Source organism: Gymnoscopelus microlampas (assembly GCF_963454915.1).
Source record: "Gymnoscopelus microlampas genome assembly, chromosome: 15".
Taxonomy (NCBI): Eukaryota; Metazoa; Chordata; class Actinopteri; order Myctophiformes; family Myctophidae; genus Gymnoscopelus; species Gymnoscopelus microlampas.
The window spans coordinates 48,016,066-48,032,983 of NC_139952.1; the positions used below are offsets into that span (position 1 = coordinate 48,016,066).

Consider the following 16,918-nt stretch of genomic DNA (forward strand, 5'->3'; position numbering starts at 1 on the left):
GTCACTGCTGTCGTATCCTACTGACTCACCTGGCAGTGAGGAGCCCCCACCAGGAGGACGTAGAGCCTTCGTCCTACTCCTCCCACCCAACACTCCCCGCTGACAGGTGCCCCCCACCAGCCCGTAGGAGTACATGCAATGACCGATATCACCCCCCCCCCACCCCCCATTATTACCTGTGGTGAGTAATCTGTGCAACACATACAGTATGTATACATCTAGGAAGCTCACAATGTGACACATTACGAGCTTGTAGATCAGCTATTTTTGCAGAATGTTTGCTTATTTTCAAGCATGTTCACCTACATGACCAGAACAGGGATGTCACGGTTAATTTACAGAACAATTACATTTGTAACCAACTAAACCAAGTATTCTATATGTGTTGCTTCAACACTGGACTGCAGTCATGTTAATGGTCATTTCCCCTGTGCTCTTTCCAGAGACCTTTTGATGAAGCTAAGCGACCAGAGACCAAGTACACCTCAACAATGTGTCCAACCTCCCACATAGAACCTGAGGACGAAGGAGAACTACGGCAGAAAAGAAGATCCGGGTAATAGTGATCACTCTTTTCTTTGTCTTTTCTCTCTCCCCTCAGCGTGGCCCTGACAGGGCCTGCTGTCTAGGGTTAGTCTGTACCTCTCTCCTTCTTTCTATCACCATGCCATCACACCAATCACAGCTCAGCTTATGCTACCACATGGATTCAGCCAACCACACAGCTCAGCTGACATTGGCTCATAATAACGGCTTGCCTCATGCTAGACCAATCACAGATCAGCTCACACTAGGGCAGGGGTCTTCAACAGGGGGTCCGGGACCCCTGGGGGGTCCTCAGAGCTACTACAGGGGGTCCGCCAAATCTTTGTGTGATTTTTACATTAACCACTTCAACCAAGCATCCGTATTCTAAGGAGAACTTTAGCCAAAAATAGCAGATCTACAAGCGTACAACGCCTCGCGCTGCGAGGCGTTGTACGCTTGCAGATCTGCTATTTTGGCAAAGTGGTTTGTTGTAGGGGGAAAAAAGAGCAGACTAAGTACAGAGTGAAAGGTCAGGTATACTAAGTATTGTTTAGGTACATGGTTGAATGTCTAGAAATACACATTAACATGAATCCAACATGATAGTGCTGTGAAACAAGTCTATGAAGCTGCCTATGAAATCTATGAAAAAATAATGGGGGTCCCTACTTTATCTCGCTCTCAGCCAAGGGGTTCTTGGCCTGAAAACGTTGAAGACCCCTGCACTAGGGTGTTGGAGCAGCATTGGTGATGTGTAGGTATTGTTCAAGGTATCATTTATTGAATACTTTATTAACAATTTGCAACTAGTACAGGGGTACAATTATACAAGTAATGCTAAAAGTATAACACAAAAAGGCCTGCTGGCTTGTTTCCATTGTGGTCCTATGTATTCAGACTGTAGACGTGGTTCATTAACATAGTATGACTACATTGTGTATATTATATTCTTTAGGCTAAATCCCCAGTATGAGCACTCAGACTCTGATGACCAATCGAGTGGCGATGTTAAAAGAAGACGGTTTGCCAAACCACCTGAAGTGGGTTTCCCAGGTATTGACACAATGCAATGTATTTATTTTATATAGGCACTCTTGGAACTCTGGACAATATAAAGCCCTGTGATCACTGTGACACAGTTAACAACTAATTACACCTGTCTGACATTGTACCAACAAAAAACTGACCATTTTGATTACAACACTGGGCTTGTGCATTGGTTGCAGTTAGCCTATATAGTTTTAGCCCAAAATAAATACTTTGTGAATGACGTTATGCCAACTAAATGATGTTGTAGGAGAGACACCAAAATCCAGCAAGCCTCGAGCTGTGCGGTCCCCAGACCAGGAAATGAATGGTATGTTGCTATCGATGCTAAAACATCAACTGGATAATTGTTTAAACACAATTTGCAGTATCTTCAATTCTCACACTGGCTGGTTTACCTTTTTAGATTCATTGAATGGCAGCTTCGGCTATTTAAACAATTAGCTGTCTCCTGATCCAAATAACAGTAATTGAACCCATATTATCATGTGTGTTTGTTCTTGTGAGGAGCGAGCTGGCATCATGCATGCAACAGAAGACATGTTATCTAAATTAAGATGTGTTGCATTTCAGATATAACACCAAGATCAACTCCAGCTCACTACAAAACTCCACCCTCACAACTTGCAAGGAATGTTATGTCACAATAATAAATATGTGTAGTAGAACACCATGCTTTTAGATGGAGCACTCTGTATACATTTTGTCACAACTTGTTTTCCATTGGCCCCTTGTAGATCTGCTTACTGGCACCTATGGCAACTACCTGTAATCACCACCTGAGCAAGTTCATAATGGTGAGTTATCAAGTAGTCAGCAGTCACATAACATCATATTCTGTATGTATATGTTCATCTGTGTTCATCTGTGTTGTGTCATGTGTGTTTTATCACTTTATCTTTATGACGTTTTTGATGAAAGTGTAAATTAGGACGGTGCATTTAGCTTTAATCCCTTTATTTTATCCCTGGGTCAGAGCAATGCAATAAATCTAGGGATAAGCTGAAAGGAAATCAAACATTTCCTTACATGGGCGGTTACAATAGTGTCATATGCTAATAACGTCAGTGCCTTGTGCATTTCCTACTGTGTGTTTCAGCTGGGATGTCAGGATTTGGTGCTGCCCATTACCACCAGCTCCAGGCCCCACAGCGAGCAAGTACAAGTACTGGTATGATACCCTACTCTTTCACTACACTAACATTTAGAGAGACGGGGACACAGAACTCAATGAATACTATTTTACATATAAGTAGGACTTACAATGCAGATGTTGTGTTCAGACATCCTGTGGTAGTTGACAACAATATGCTGCAACATCAGGTTGTGTTGCTACTCCCAAACTATAGAATACAGAAGTCCTGACGTCACTCCTTCATCCCCTGGGTCCTAAAGTAATTTCTCTATGGAGAATAACATTGGGTCATCTTAGAATCGTCTCGTATAAGAATTGTGGTCCATAAATAAACAAACTGTCTCTGCGATATTGTCAGGGGGGTGGCTCTGTATCGTTTATATATATATATAGATATAGATATAGATATAGAGATATTGTCAGAGAGGTTGCTATATATTGTTTATGATAGTCAGTCACTCATATTTGATATTTGATACAGTACGTTTCTGGCGAAAATGTAACTAATTTGGCGGAAGTAACCTTAGCGATTTCTCACCGTCAGTCGATGCTTCATATCCATAAGAGTAAAACCGCCTGGATCATTTGTTTATTTTTGGAACACAGTTCTTATTTGACGCGAAATTAAACACGTCTATGGGAATTCCGAACGGGGGACCCAGGGGTAGGATGCGTAAATCACGTCAGACTTCGGTGCTCTATAGTGAATTATAACTAATGATTTTGTTTCTACAGGGATATGGGGAATGGGATACGGCTCGGTGCAGTACACCCCCACAAAGTGCACAAAATGGTATGCCATTGTATTCCTCACTAATGAACCCAATGTACTACTAAAATGTAAAGTAATATCTTTGTAGACAAATCACACTAGTGGTGTTTTTTGTGTAAATGTTACAGCATCTCTAGACTTCTTTAGAGGAAACTGCAACCAGTTTGATCCCATGCAGTCAGTGCCTGATCATGGTTGCAATGGTAAGTGAACAAGACGATCATCTAACATTTGTAGACATTTCTGAGTGTGTGTGAAAAGGTTAAATCTCTATATTCTGATGATGATCATTGCTCTCTTCTTTGTTCATCTGCCCTCTTTGATTGAATACTTTATCAACAGTTTGAACAAAGTACAGGGGCACAGTTATACAATAATGCTAAAAGCCAAGGATAACAAAAAGCCCTGAGTGCTTGTTTCCATTGTGGTCCTGTGTATTCAATTCATCTGTATGAATTCTCTCTCCTGATAGGATACTGAAACTGCCTTTTCTGTTTACTAAAGAGCTGTAGGGAAGGGGAGACCCTGTTACTGAATAAACACTTGATCACAATGACTATCAGAATATATTCGCACTCACTCATGAACATTTGTGTTTTACAGATGGAACCACACAGATGCACGGTGATGACACCAGGCTGCTTTTGAAAGGCAAGTCTATTAGACTTAGTGTAATTCCTCATGAGTCATTTGCAGGTTATCCTCAATTCTCACTTAACACTTTTCAATGTCATTTTTCTTAAGACATTACCATCCAGAAGATGACTTCAATGCTCTCTGAAGTACTTGTGGTGGTAAAGGACCTGTCCAGAGATGTGATGTTCATCAAGAATGAGTTGGCAGAGGGCAACATGACCCCGGCTGGTAGTCAGGGACCAGAGGTCAGCCACAACCCATATGTTCCCCATCCAGCTGCCAATCACCAATGAAGACCACTTCAATGAGGCTGAATCATTGCTAAAGAATGAATCAGTCCGTCAAAAGATGGTCATTTATTTGACAGACTGAACTGCATTCATTTATGAAATGTGGATAATATCAGTGCGGTCTTGCTCACATTTCCTCAGGGAAAAAAATGTGGTTAGTTATTGCCCTTTAGCTACTCAACCACATATAATTCTAGTCTACAAGTTCAAAACATGTCACGGTGCATGTAGTGAGCTTGTAGATCTGTTATTTATGGAAAAGTTTTCAAATTGCTCAAATATATTTTTTACATTTATATTGACATGACCAACATTGTGACATCAGGGTTAAAGTGGTTAAACGTAACGACTGGCATGAACTTGACTGAATACCATGGGCTGGAATATCAGTGTATCAAGTGTGTAAAGACAAAGTTGGTCTCTGTGTATGAAATAAGAGTTGCTGTTATGCTGTTTCTAACGTATGTCCCACAGAACGTAGCTCAATACAACAGTTAAAGCAGTGGCACTTATTTTTTTCTCTCGTCTGATTTAGATTGCTGGCCTGGCTCTGGTAGGAGGCACCAATTCAGAGAACCTGATCAGACGGATGCTGGAAACTGCTCTGACTAACGCCTTGGCCTGTCACTACAACTGGGCTGGAAAGAAAGACAAGCGTTGCAGCAGCAAGAAGCCATTCAAGGAAACAGCAATACAAGACTGCATGTTTGGTGAGTTTCCTCCCTGCAAACTACTTAATAGCTTAAGTTTAGGGAGTGAGGCGTGACTGATGGTGATTCAGAACATAATTATGCTCTTTGTGAGCCATATAGTACAGAGTTTGAATCCAACTCCTATAATATATTGCATGTCTCCTCTCTGCCCTTGTTTCATGTCTCTCTGTAATCCCATGTTGAAGAATAAAGCATGAAATGACAAAACTTCATCCAACAGAAAAGGTTAGGTTGGAATCAGGTGATGGTGAAAGTGCAAGCTATAAGAAAAAAAACCAAAAAAGACAACCTAATTGGTGAGCTTTAGAGGTGCTCGGATGCAAATGTTATTACCTGGATAGGGCCAGGCTAGCCGTTTGCTCCTCTTTCCAGTCCAGTCTATTAGCTAACTGGCTGCTGACTGTAGCTTGTGTTACTGTACAGAGTGAGGGTGATTTTCTTATTAATATAACAGGAAGTTGTATGGGACATACACACACACTCTCTCTCTCTCTCTTTCTCACTCTTATTTTTGTAATCTTGTCTTTCAGCTTAGGGTACCCCGCCACACTCTATTGTATTTTCCTTGTGCATACAGTACAAGGTTTACAGCCTCATGGACAATACTGTTCTTTCATTGACAATAGACTGTTGTTCTTACAGTCAAAAAGGAGTCAAATGTTTACAGATTCATGGAAGACTTGAATCTTCAGGCTGTTCTTACAAACCCTCTTCTTTATGGGGGTATCTTGTGTCGCTGTATATTTGCACATACGATGTGTCCTCTGCATTTATTCCATGGCGTTTGGGGAGCAATAACAGGTTAAGAGTCTTGCTCAGGGACGCATTGCTGGCATGGCCTGGAATCGTACCTGGAACAACCAGGGACAACCAGGTCATTTTATCGTCTACTCTGGCTTTTGGGAGCTCCCCGGACAGTTTTTAAGGTGCTTGCTTCAGTATTTAGATATTTGATATTCATTTTATCAGACACTCCCCTTTCCTTTACAAACCCATTGTAACCATGTTAGATTCATCAGAAACACCCATCCTGGGTTCTGGTGACTGATATTGTCCTCCTAATACGTGAGGAGACCGTGTTTTTTCAATTACTTTTTTCATTTTTTTTTAATAATTTGTTTGGAAAATGAAAAACATGTAATAGTACAATAATAAAGTGTGTGTGTGTGTGTGTGTGTGTGTGTGTGTGTGTGTGTGTGTGTGTGTGTGTGTGTGTGTGTGTGTGTGTGTGTGTGTGTGTGTGTGTGTGTGTGTGTGTGTGTGTGTGTGTGTGTGTGTGTGTGTGTGTGTGTGTGTCAACCCGCTCTCACTCTCAAGGCATCAAGATCTGCTTACTGGCACCTATGGCAATTACCTGTAATCACCACCTGAGCAAGTTCATAATGGTGAGTTATCAAACAGTCAGCAGTCACATAACATAATAATCTGTATATATTATATATATGTTTAAACATCTGTGTTGTGTCATGTGTGTTTTATCACATTATCGTTATGACGTTTTTGATGAAAGTGTAAATTAGGACGGTGCGTTTAGCTTTCATCCCTTTATTTTATCCCTGGGTCAGAGCAATGCATTACATCTAGGGATCAGCTGAAAGGAAATCAAACATTTCCTTACATGGGCGGTTAAAATAGTGTCATATGCTAATAACTTCACTGCCTTGTGCATTTCCTACTGTTTGTTTCAGCTGGGATGTCAGGATTTGGTGCTGCCCATTACCACCAGCTCCAGGCCCCACAGCGAGCAAGTACAAGTACTGGTATGATACCCTACTCTTTCACTACACTAACGTTTAGAGAGACGGGGACACAGAACTCAATGAATACTATTTGACATATTAGTAGGACTTACAATGCAGATGTTGTGTTCAAACATCCTGTGGTAGTTGACAACAATATGCTGCAACATCAGGTTGTGTTGCTACTCCCAAACTATAGAGTACAGAAGTCCTGACGTCACTCGTTCATCCCCTGGGTCCTAAAGTAATTTCTCTATGGAGAATAACATTGGGTCATCTTAGAATCGTCTCATATAAGAATTGTTGTCAAAAAATAAACAAACTGTCTCTGTGATATTATCAGGGGGGTGGCTCTGTGACGAGCTCCACAGATCCAAGCCTCCAGCCACAGTGCATTACAGGTACAGATGATATATAGATCTATTAACAGACCCAAGCCTCCAGCCACAGTGCATTACAGGTACAGATGATATATAGATCTATTAACAGATCCAAGCCTCCAGCCACAGTGCATTACAGGTACAGATGGACCAATACTATATACAATATAATGATGTACCCATAATAATAATAATAATAATAATAAACTTTATTTGTATAGCACCTTTCATGACATGAAATGCAGCGCAAAGTGCTTTACAGAGCAAGAATACAGTTACAGTTACAACCAATTTAACAATAAAGCAAACAAAAAATAAAATAAAATAAAAGCAAAAGCATAAAACATTAAAATAGGCAATACAGTGAGGACTTAAAAATCAACCAAAGAGTCAGCTAAAAGCAAGAGTGAAGAAATAGGTCTTGAGCTGTGCTTTAAAGCTATCGACAGAGGCTGCCTGTTTTAGGTGTAATGGGAGTTTATTCCACACTGTTGGTCCGTAAAAGCAGAATGCTGCTTCACCGTATTTTTTATATGTCATTTTAGGCACCTCGAGTAGGTCAGCACTTGAAGACCTGAGGGTCCGGTTTGGATCATGTCTCTCTAGGCAGTCATAGAGGTAGGAAGGTGCCAGACCATTTAGAGCTTTATAAACTATTAAAAGAATTTTAAAATCAATCCTAAAAACAACCGGGAGCCAGTGTAGTGAAGCTAGTACTGGAGTGATATGTTCTCTCATTCTAGTTTTAGTTAAAATTCTGGCTGCCGCATTTTGAACAAGTTGTAATCTGTCAGTTGTTTTCTTAGGCAGGCCAGAGTAGAGTGCATTGCAGTAATCAAGCCGAGAGAAAACAAAAGCGTGGATCAGCGTTTTTGCGTCGTCTAACGACAGATAGTCTCTAATTCGCGCAATATTTCTAAGATGAAAGAAAGCAATCTTGGTGACATGATTAATGTGTGCATTAAAATTCAATTCAGAGTCGATAATAACCCCCAGGTTCTTTACTGTGGTGTTACTTTCTACAGCCAGGTTACCAAGTCTACTTATTATTAATTCTCTCTGCTCACTGGAGCCAATTATGAGAATTTCTGTTTTATCCTCATTTAGCTTAAGAAAGTTCTCACTCATCCAGCATTTTATACTGGACAGACAGGTCAACAATGGGTCTAGAGCGCAGGGGTCGTCTGGAGCTACCGAAAGATACAGCTGGGTATCATCAGCATAGAAATGGAAGTTCACTCCGTGATCGGCGATGAGTTCTCCCAGTGGTAGTATATACAGGGAGAACAATAAGGGACCCAGAATTGAGCCCTGTGGAATACCAGAACAGATGTCATGTTTGTCTGAGTCAAAATTAGCTAGGCTGACAAAATAGCTTCTGCCTGTTAGGTAAGAGTAAAACCAAGACAAGGCTGTGCCTGACAAACCAATCCAGTACTCCATGCGTTGTAGTAGAATTTTGTGATCAATCGTGTCAAAAGCAGCGGTTAAGTCAAGGAGTAGGAGAACAGATATATTTTTGTTGTCAGCGGACACCCTAAGATCATTAATTACTTTTACAAGTGCTGTTTCTGTGCTATGACCTTTCCTGAAGCCAGATTGGAATTTGTTATGAACCTTATTGTTCTGTAGGAACACATCCAGTTGATGAAAGATAGTTTTTTCTAAGACCTTTCCCAGAAATGGCAGATTAGAGATTGGTCTATAATTACCCAGCACCAATGGATCAAGGTTGTGTTTCTTGAGTAACGGCCTGACTACAGCCGTTTTCAGTGAGTCTGGAAAGACGCCTGAAAGTAGAGAGCTGTTTACAATTCTTAGGATATCTCCAATCACGCTGTCTAAAACCTCTTTGAGAAACGGGGTGGGTATTGCATCCAGTGAACAAGATGATGATGTCATCTGTGATATAGTTTTACGGAGTTCCTCTTCATTAATTGTGCAGAAAGATATTAGACTTCCTCTGGAGTGATCTACGTTTTTGCACCATGCACCATTTGCAGCATTTGCAGTGCTAGCAGCAGCATTCATAATACCAGCTCGAATGCTAAAAAATTTGTTTGCAAAAAAGGACGCAAACTCATCACACTTAGCTTTAGAAGCAGGGAGCGACTCCTTGTAAGCCTGGGGGGGGGTTTAAGAGATGTTCAATTGTAGAGAATAAGACTCTGGCATTTTGCTTGTTGTCATTGATAATGCCTGAAAAATATGCTTGCCTTGCCAAGCGCAGTGCTTTGTTATAGGCCACTGTTGACTTCTTAAAAATCTCTAGGTGGACAGTGAGTTTGTTTTTTCTCCAAATTCGCTCAGCTCTACGACATTCTTTCTTGAGTGAGCGCATGTGCTCGTTGATCCAGGGTGTTACTCTAGAATTAAGTTTCTTTTTAGTTTTCATAGGAGCCACTATGTCGAGAGCTGACTCTAATTTGAGATTAAAATGTTGAACCATATCATTCACTGAGGGAGCAAGTAGGGGGGGCACCTGCACACACGCCAGATGACGAGGAAACTCGTTTGCTGCAGATGAGCTAAAAAAACGTTTTTTTATAGTATATTCTGTATTGTTTTTCCTTAGATCAAAGACAGTTATATTAAAACACAATAAATAGTGGTCTGTTAGTTCGGGCTTATCAATAATACTGTCAACAGTGATATTCAAACCTTTAGTGATCACCAAGTCCAGGGTGTGGCCATGTTTATGTGTTGGCCCAACAACATGTTGAATAAAGTCAAAATTGTGCAGTAACTGTAGGAAACCCATAGCCACAACATCTGAAACAATGTCAACATACAAATTAGCATCTCCAGTAATCAGAGTTCTGTCATAATTAGTGGAACAGATAGATAAAAGTTCTGATATTTCTGTTAGAAATAAGGCTTTGCTGCACTTTGGAGGTCGATACATACTAATCATAAGCACAGACGATTGACTCTCCAATATGGTGGCCTGGTATTCAAATGATTTAAAACTGCCAAGGTTTGTCAGAGGTTTGAATTTTAAAGTGTCAGAAAAGATATTCGCCAGACCACCTCCTTTTTTTCCCTCACGTCCTGAGTGAATGAAACTGTACTTTGGTGGGCATGCTGCAGATAAGAGCACCGCTCCATCAGAACCAAGCCAGGTTTCTGTTAGAAAGATAATATCTAGTTTCTCTTTACAGATGATATCATTTACAGAGGAAGACTTGTGATTAAGTGACCTGATGTTAAGTAGGGCCAAGTTTAGCTTAAGGCATTCAACTACTTGGTTGTTTCCTCTACATGGAATGCCTGTTAAATTTGCTGTATTTGCAGAGCGTTTAAAGTCACTCCTTGTCCTGGGAACTCTATTTGAGATAACAGTGGAAATATTGTAAACCTTGTTTTCTACAAGGCTAACTAAAATAGCCTTGGGCCCAGACATGATTTTGGCTATGCATAATGGACCCTGCCTATCTCAGCAATCAAATGTATTCTCTAGACGTAGGGAAGCCGACAGGACGTTCTTGTTCTTGCAATGGCTCCGTCGAGGGGCGATGGGTGGGGGGCAGGGCACGGTTGGTGCTTGGCGTTTGATTTGGGGGGTGAGTCTAGTCCCCGCTCTAATCAAGTCGTTCATGCTACTGGTGAAATCCAGAAGAGGTATTGGGGACAGGGAAAAAGATGATGATGAGGAGGAGGAAGGTGATGACGTTGGATAATCTTCCTCATTGAGAGACTCCTCTTTGTCTCCTTCCTCTTCCAGCATGACCGTGGCTGCAGAGTCGACGTCAGGGGCCGTGGCAATCTCCTCCTGTGGATTTAGGCTGTTATCAGCGGTTGTTTTCAGCACGCTGTCCTTTGTTTTTGTTTCCGAGTCTTCACTATCAGAGAGTTCATTTGTTATGGATGTTCCTCCACCATCAGCAGCGGTGGGGGGTGGTGTGACAGCGTATTCGTCCACACAGAGCCATTCACCTTGGCATTCTTCAACGGCAGCAGCATTATCTGTTGTTATGGAAACTTGTGCTCTGGCAGAGGTTGACGAAGACAGGGGAACATTGTAGAAAATGTTTGACATAAACAATTTTGTTCCCAGCTTGTTCAATTTAAGGCCATCCGAAGAAAAAAGATGTCTTCTATCCCAAAAAAATTTGAAATTGTCAATAAAATGTACAGATTTGTTGGTGCACATAATTGAAAGCCATTTGCTCAGTGCAGACAGTCTACTGAAACGTTCATCGCCGCCTCTTGTAGGTGGTAGTGGGCCGCTGATGCACACCTTTACATCAAGTGAGCTGATTTTGCTGAATAAGGCTGTGAAATGCTGTTTTAGGATTTCGGACTGTTTGTTCTCTGTATCACATGTGCCAACGTGCAAGATCAGGGTTTTCACCGTTGGGTGTTCAGCGATAAGATTCAGAATTCTGTCATTCATGTCAGAGACTTTGTCTTTAGGGAAGCATAACACTTTTGCCTTTCTTCTTATCATGCTTTTAACATCTTTAACAGCGGCATCCCCTATGATCAGAAATTCAGGCTCACCATATAGCCTTTTTTCATCTGAGTTACTCTTGGTTCTTACCCTGCTGGGTGAAGAAGATTTGTTTTGTCTGCCAGCAGACGGGCATCTGGGGTCCTGGAGCAATGGGGTGAATCTGTTTCCCAGCTGCACAGGACACTCAGCACTCGATGTTTTGGGAGATTTGTTTGTAGATCTACCTTTGGCAGTTTTCCACTGTTGACGCTCAGCACTCGATGTTTTGGGAGATTTGTTTGTAGATCTCCCATTGGCAGTTTTCCACTGTTGAAGGGGGGTAGAAGACGCGGTACCCTGTGTCCGGGGGCATCGATGATGGTGACGCGCGGGTGGTAGCGCAGGCCAGCCGGTCAGATCTGTAATCACAGGGCTCCGAGTTCTGCCAGTTATTCGCCCCTTCAAATCCTTTGGCTTTGCCCCAAAAGTGTTCCATGAGAATGCCTTGTCCTGGGGTTTCTCGGAAACCACACTAGGTGGCTGCTTGTTGGCATGGTCTTGTCCGTTGCTCTGAGACTGTGGAATTCCATAATGTTGATTCACTTCCACATTCACTCTTAAACGGTGTAATTCCGTTTCCAGCACTGCAATCCTTTGCAGCAATTTTTGGTAGTCCTCTGTTGAAAAAGTCGGGTACATCCTGATGCTAATTAGCTTTGGCTATATGCCACGCACCCAGTCACTGGAGGTCGACAAATAGGTCGAAAAATAGTAGAAATATGGCTTGTATCTATAGAAGAAATAGAGTCCCATGGGTTTATAAATATCCAGGATCCATTCGTGGTTTCTCAGGGAAAAAAATAAAAATAAAAAACATGGATATCAGCAGAGGAATGTAAGCATAGGGCAGAGCAAGCAGCAAAAGCGTCCTCACAGTACGAGAGCAGAAGGGAACCACCATAGCCATAGCATTGTGGTTGGAAGGATGGCGGGGGGGTGCGTGCTGGTGGTGGCTCTGCTGGCCCTCGTTTAAAACCTGATATTTACAAAACGGAGGATGGGAAGGTGATAGTGGAAGACGAGCTTTTAAACTTTATTGTGGTAAAAATGAAGGCACTAAGCCAGGATGAAACTTAAAGGATAATTTTGGACTAAAGTTTTATTACCTTTTCTATGATGTTATGATATCTTAGGATGAATGGTACAGTAGAAAATTTTCATAACTCCACCCCTGGCCCGCCACAGCTTAAAAAGGTGCGCGGATAGGCCTTAGGTTAGATCACATATTTTAATAGCTTTTTTTTCTTTTTTTTTGTGAGAGATCTGACGTTCATAGTGACAGAACACTGTCCAAAAAAACCCCAAAAAAAACAGGAGTCTCGCTAGACGAGATTGAAATCTCGAGATTTCAATCTCATCTAGCGAGACTTCTGTTTTTTTTGTTTTTTGCATAGTGTTCTGTCACTATGAACATCAGATCTCACCAAAAAAAAACAACTATTAAAATATGTGATTTAACCTAAGGCCTATACGCTTCAACTGTAAGTGAGATTCCCTATTCTAGTGAATGAGGCAGCTTAGAGGGCTTTTAAGCTGTGGCGGACCAGGGGTGGAGTTATGACATTTTTCTACTGTACCATTCATCCTAAGATATCATAACATCATGGAAAAGTTAATAAAACTTTAGTCCAAAATTCTCCTTTAACTGTCTATGAACACGAACATCTCAGTTGTATCTTACAATGCGCGAGGGCTGCGTGTTGGCCACAGTGAATCTGATGAATCACGCCGTATTGTTGTGGACAGTCTGTTAGAGAGGTGTGACATTTTGTGAGACATTTTGTTAAGACCTTCCAGGTCTTGTGTGTCCAGGAAGGTCTCCTGGACACAGAGTGGAGTTAAGACCTGGAAGGTCTTAACTCCATCCATAAGGACTTTCACGGGGCGGGGGAATCCACCACCGACCTGTGTTCTAAAGTGGTACGAGGGAGGATACCAGGGGGAGTTGCCACTCTGTGGAACAAAAAATATGAGCAGTTGGTTAATGTCATTAGATTAGGAGTGGACTGGGCAATTGGAATTGAACTGTGTTGTAGCGACAAAAAGTGAATCATTTTGAATGTCTATACACCATATGAATGCTATCAGAATGAAGATGAGTATCTTAGCAGAATGGTATTTATTATGTCTTTCATCCAGGATAATCCTTCCACCTGCATATATGTTGTTGGTGACATGAATGCTGATGTGTCTGATGCTAACTCCTTATTTGGAAAGCATTTAATGCAATTCTGTGTAGACAGCGGTTTGATTTTGTCTAGTACTTTTGCCTGAGAAGAGCTATACTTATATTAGCGAGGCTTGGCACACTACTTCCTGGCTTGATCATTGTTTCTGTACAGTAGATGCACATGACTCTATTGATAAAATGGAGATTGTCTATGATATGGCTACCTCTGACCACATACCATTTTGTGTGGTGTTAAATACGGGCAATTTACCAGTGTTGTTGCCTGTGGATAACAGCTTAAGTGCTTTGTGGATGTAGAGCGACTAGTTGAACTATTTTAAAATGTTTTTAAAAATAGTAAAATCTGTGTAATAAGTTTAGTGATAAGGGGTAAGACAGGATAGGACCCTTGATCACTCCAGTATGAACACAGGTAAATGAATAGTGTTTTTTAAAGGTTTTAACAACTTTATACGGCCTAGGTTGGCCACCTGATGGCGCCATCTGACCAGGTGTTTTTATCCCACTGATGAAGTGATGGTGAACAGCTGCGTCAAAAGCTTAACCTCTTAAACCAGTGGTTCTCAACCAGTGGTCCTTGAAGGGGTTCCAGGTGGTCCCCAGTTAAATGCTGGAGAGTTGGTAACCAAATGGACCCTTATATAGATCTTTAACTATTGAGAGAGAACAATGAAACCAAATGGACCCATAAGGGTCCATTTGGTTTCATTTTACACTCTCGATAGTTAAATTATTGTTAAACATCTGCATCACTTAATTAAAAGAAGTAACACAATTAGAGAATGTAGAAGAATTGTTATTTTGATGAAGGTTTGCCTGTTATCTCTCCTATGGAACCAACATCAATACAACATGGATGGAATTGTGGACAAAATGTTCTGGTGCGGCACCGAGTGCCGCGCCATGAGCTTGTAGATCTGCTATTTTTGAAAAATTGTGAACATTTGTGCAAATCTTTGAATATATATATATATTTTTAAACAAATCTTTGCTTCTAGGGGATTTTTTTAATTATGTTGCTATAATATCAGTGGTTCTCAAACTTTTTTCATGTCAAGGACCACCCAAAATGTTGTTCCAGGGACCCCCAGAAGCAACAATTTGAGTTACAAATGTTCGCTTTAAAGAACTATATATATTCAAAGATTTGCACACATTTTCACGATTTTTCAAAAAAAGCAGATCTACAAGCTCGTAGCGCGGCACTCGGTGCCGTGCTATGAGCTTGTAGATCTGCTATTTTTGAAAAGCCAAAGTGTACATTTGTGTCTCCTACCGGAAATACACCCGGTCATCAAATTATTGTCTCAACAACAAAAATAAATCCATGAAATCAAGGCTTCATGGGGTGTGCAATTGATAGAAAATAAGTCATTTTTTGGGTGAACTCCTCCTTTAACAGTCTCTGTTGGAATAAGCATACTCTCACAGAATGTTATATATGAGGTTACTGCTGTGATAGACTGTTGGAGGGAGTGGTCCTGAGTGAAAACCTGACAGTCTGTGCAGGCTCTGTACGGCCTCACTGGACCACACCTGCACCGTTTTCTGTCTCACCTTCTCCTGCTTTAGCTTGTGTTTGTATGTGGGCAGCAGCTGAACAGCAAAGTGATCTGAGGAGCCCACAGATGATTTCTGTATGGATCTATAGGCCCTTGTGACATTACTATAACACAAGTCCAGCTTCCTTTCTTTCCTTGTGTTACATGAGACATGCTGCTCATATATAGGCAGCACATTGTCCAGTCTACAAGAGTTAAAATCCCCCAAGATAATCTTTGGCACACCAGGGGAGGCCGTTTCTAGCTTCTCAATACATTGGTAGACTGTTTGAGCAGCCCTAGTGGCATTAGCATATGGTGGAATATAAACGCCTGTTACAATCACTTGTCCATATTCTCTGGGTAGATAAAATGGGCACAGGGAAATTGACAACAGTTCAAGCTCAGCTGTGCATATTGTGTCTTTAACATGCACCGAAGAGCACCAGTGTTCATTTCTATAGAAACATACTCCCCCTCCTGATTCTTTCACTGAGCTGTTCAGGTCTCTGTCCGCCCGTATTGGGCCTGTAAAACCGTGTAGCTGGAGAGTGTCATTGTTTGACTCCTCAGTTAACCAGCTCTCTGTAAAACAAAGAATGCATCCCTGTATTCTTTAAAGTATCGGATGTTGATGTTTAGAGCATCCATCTTGCTGCATAATGATGTAACATTGGTGAGGATAATCGTCGGGAGCGGTAGCTTTGTTTTTGCGTCTCTGGAGTTTCCTCCGTAATCCGCCCCGCTTGCCTCTCTTTCTTCTCCGTCCGCGAGGCGCGTCCTGGTTCATATTTGAAGTGGGAACCCCCCAAAATAATCATATTTGAACCGGGGACCCCCCAAAATAATCATATTTGAACCGGGGACCCCCCAACATAATCATATTTGAACTGGGCACCCCCCAAAATAATCAAATTTGAAGTGGGGACCCCCCAAAATAATCATATTTGAAGTGGGGACCCCCCAAAATAATCATATTTGAACCGGGGACCCCCCAAAATAATCATATTTGAACTGGGAACCCCCTAAAATAATCATATTTGAACTAGGGACCCCCCAACCTGACAAGCACTTGGAATGGAGGAGTTGAGGCATATTTAGTTTGACTCGTTTCCACAGATAAATATTGTGAAAATAAATAGATCTGCTATTTTCACAATTTCTGCCTCTTTATTATATTATTTGACAGTTTGGTCAATGTTTGACCAGTTTTATAGTAGGTCATAGTTTATTACTTTTGATGCCTTTAAAATGTCTTAAAAGTCCTTAAATTGTCACTTCACTGTCATCTGGGGAGTGGACCCCCCCCCCAAAAAAACCCAAAACAAATCATGTGTGGACCTGGCCCACAGGTTGAGAACCACTGATCTATAACATGACATCATAATGATAATGAATTTATTTATATAGCACATTTTCCAGACAAGTCACAAAGTGCTTTACAGAGCAGA

General features: G+C 41.4%; 2 protein-coding genes across 2 annotated transcripts in view; both read left to right on the forward strand.

The window, feature by feature from the left end:
• The window catches only part of LOC311062402 (uncharacterized protein), a 700,443-nt gene that overhangs the window by 365,279 nt on the left and 318,246 nt on the right, over window positions 1–16,918 (forward strand). The gene's annotated exons all lie outside the window — the stretch shown is intronic.
• Window positions 174–2,306, forward strand: LOC311062425 (uncharacterized protein). The gene is made up of 7 exons (XM_084081450.1): window positions 174–181; window positions 444–556; window positions 1,214–1,282; window positions 1,484–1,581; window positions 1,826–1,885; window positions 1,982–2,041; window positions 2,149–2,306. The coding sequence occupies exons 2-6, from the start codon at window positions 492–494 to the stop codon at window positions 2,017–2,019; spliced, it is 330 nt and encodes a 109-aa protein (XP_083937576.1). The 5' UTR covers window positions 174–181; window positions 444–491; the 3' UTR covers window positions 2,020–2,041; window positions 2,149–2,306.

Excerpts from the sequence above, each read along its gene's own strand:
- LOC311062425 (XM_084081450.1), top strand. The coding sequence starts at position 492 with ATGTGTCCAACCTCCCACATAGAACCTGAGGACGAAGGAGAACTACGG. Across the intron at positions 557-1,213 it reads CGGCAGAAAAGAAGATCCGG|CCAAGGGGTTCTTGGCCTGA; the intron begins GTAATAGTGATC and ends TCTCGCTCTCAG. Across the intron at positions 1,886-1,981 it reads CCCAGACCAGGAAATGAATG|ATTCATTGAATGGCAGCTTC; the intron begins GTATGTTGCTAT and ends TTACCTTTTTAG.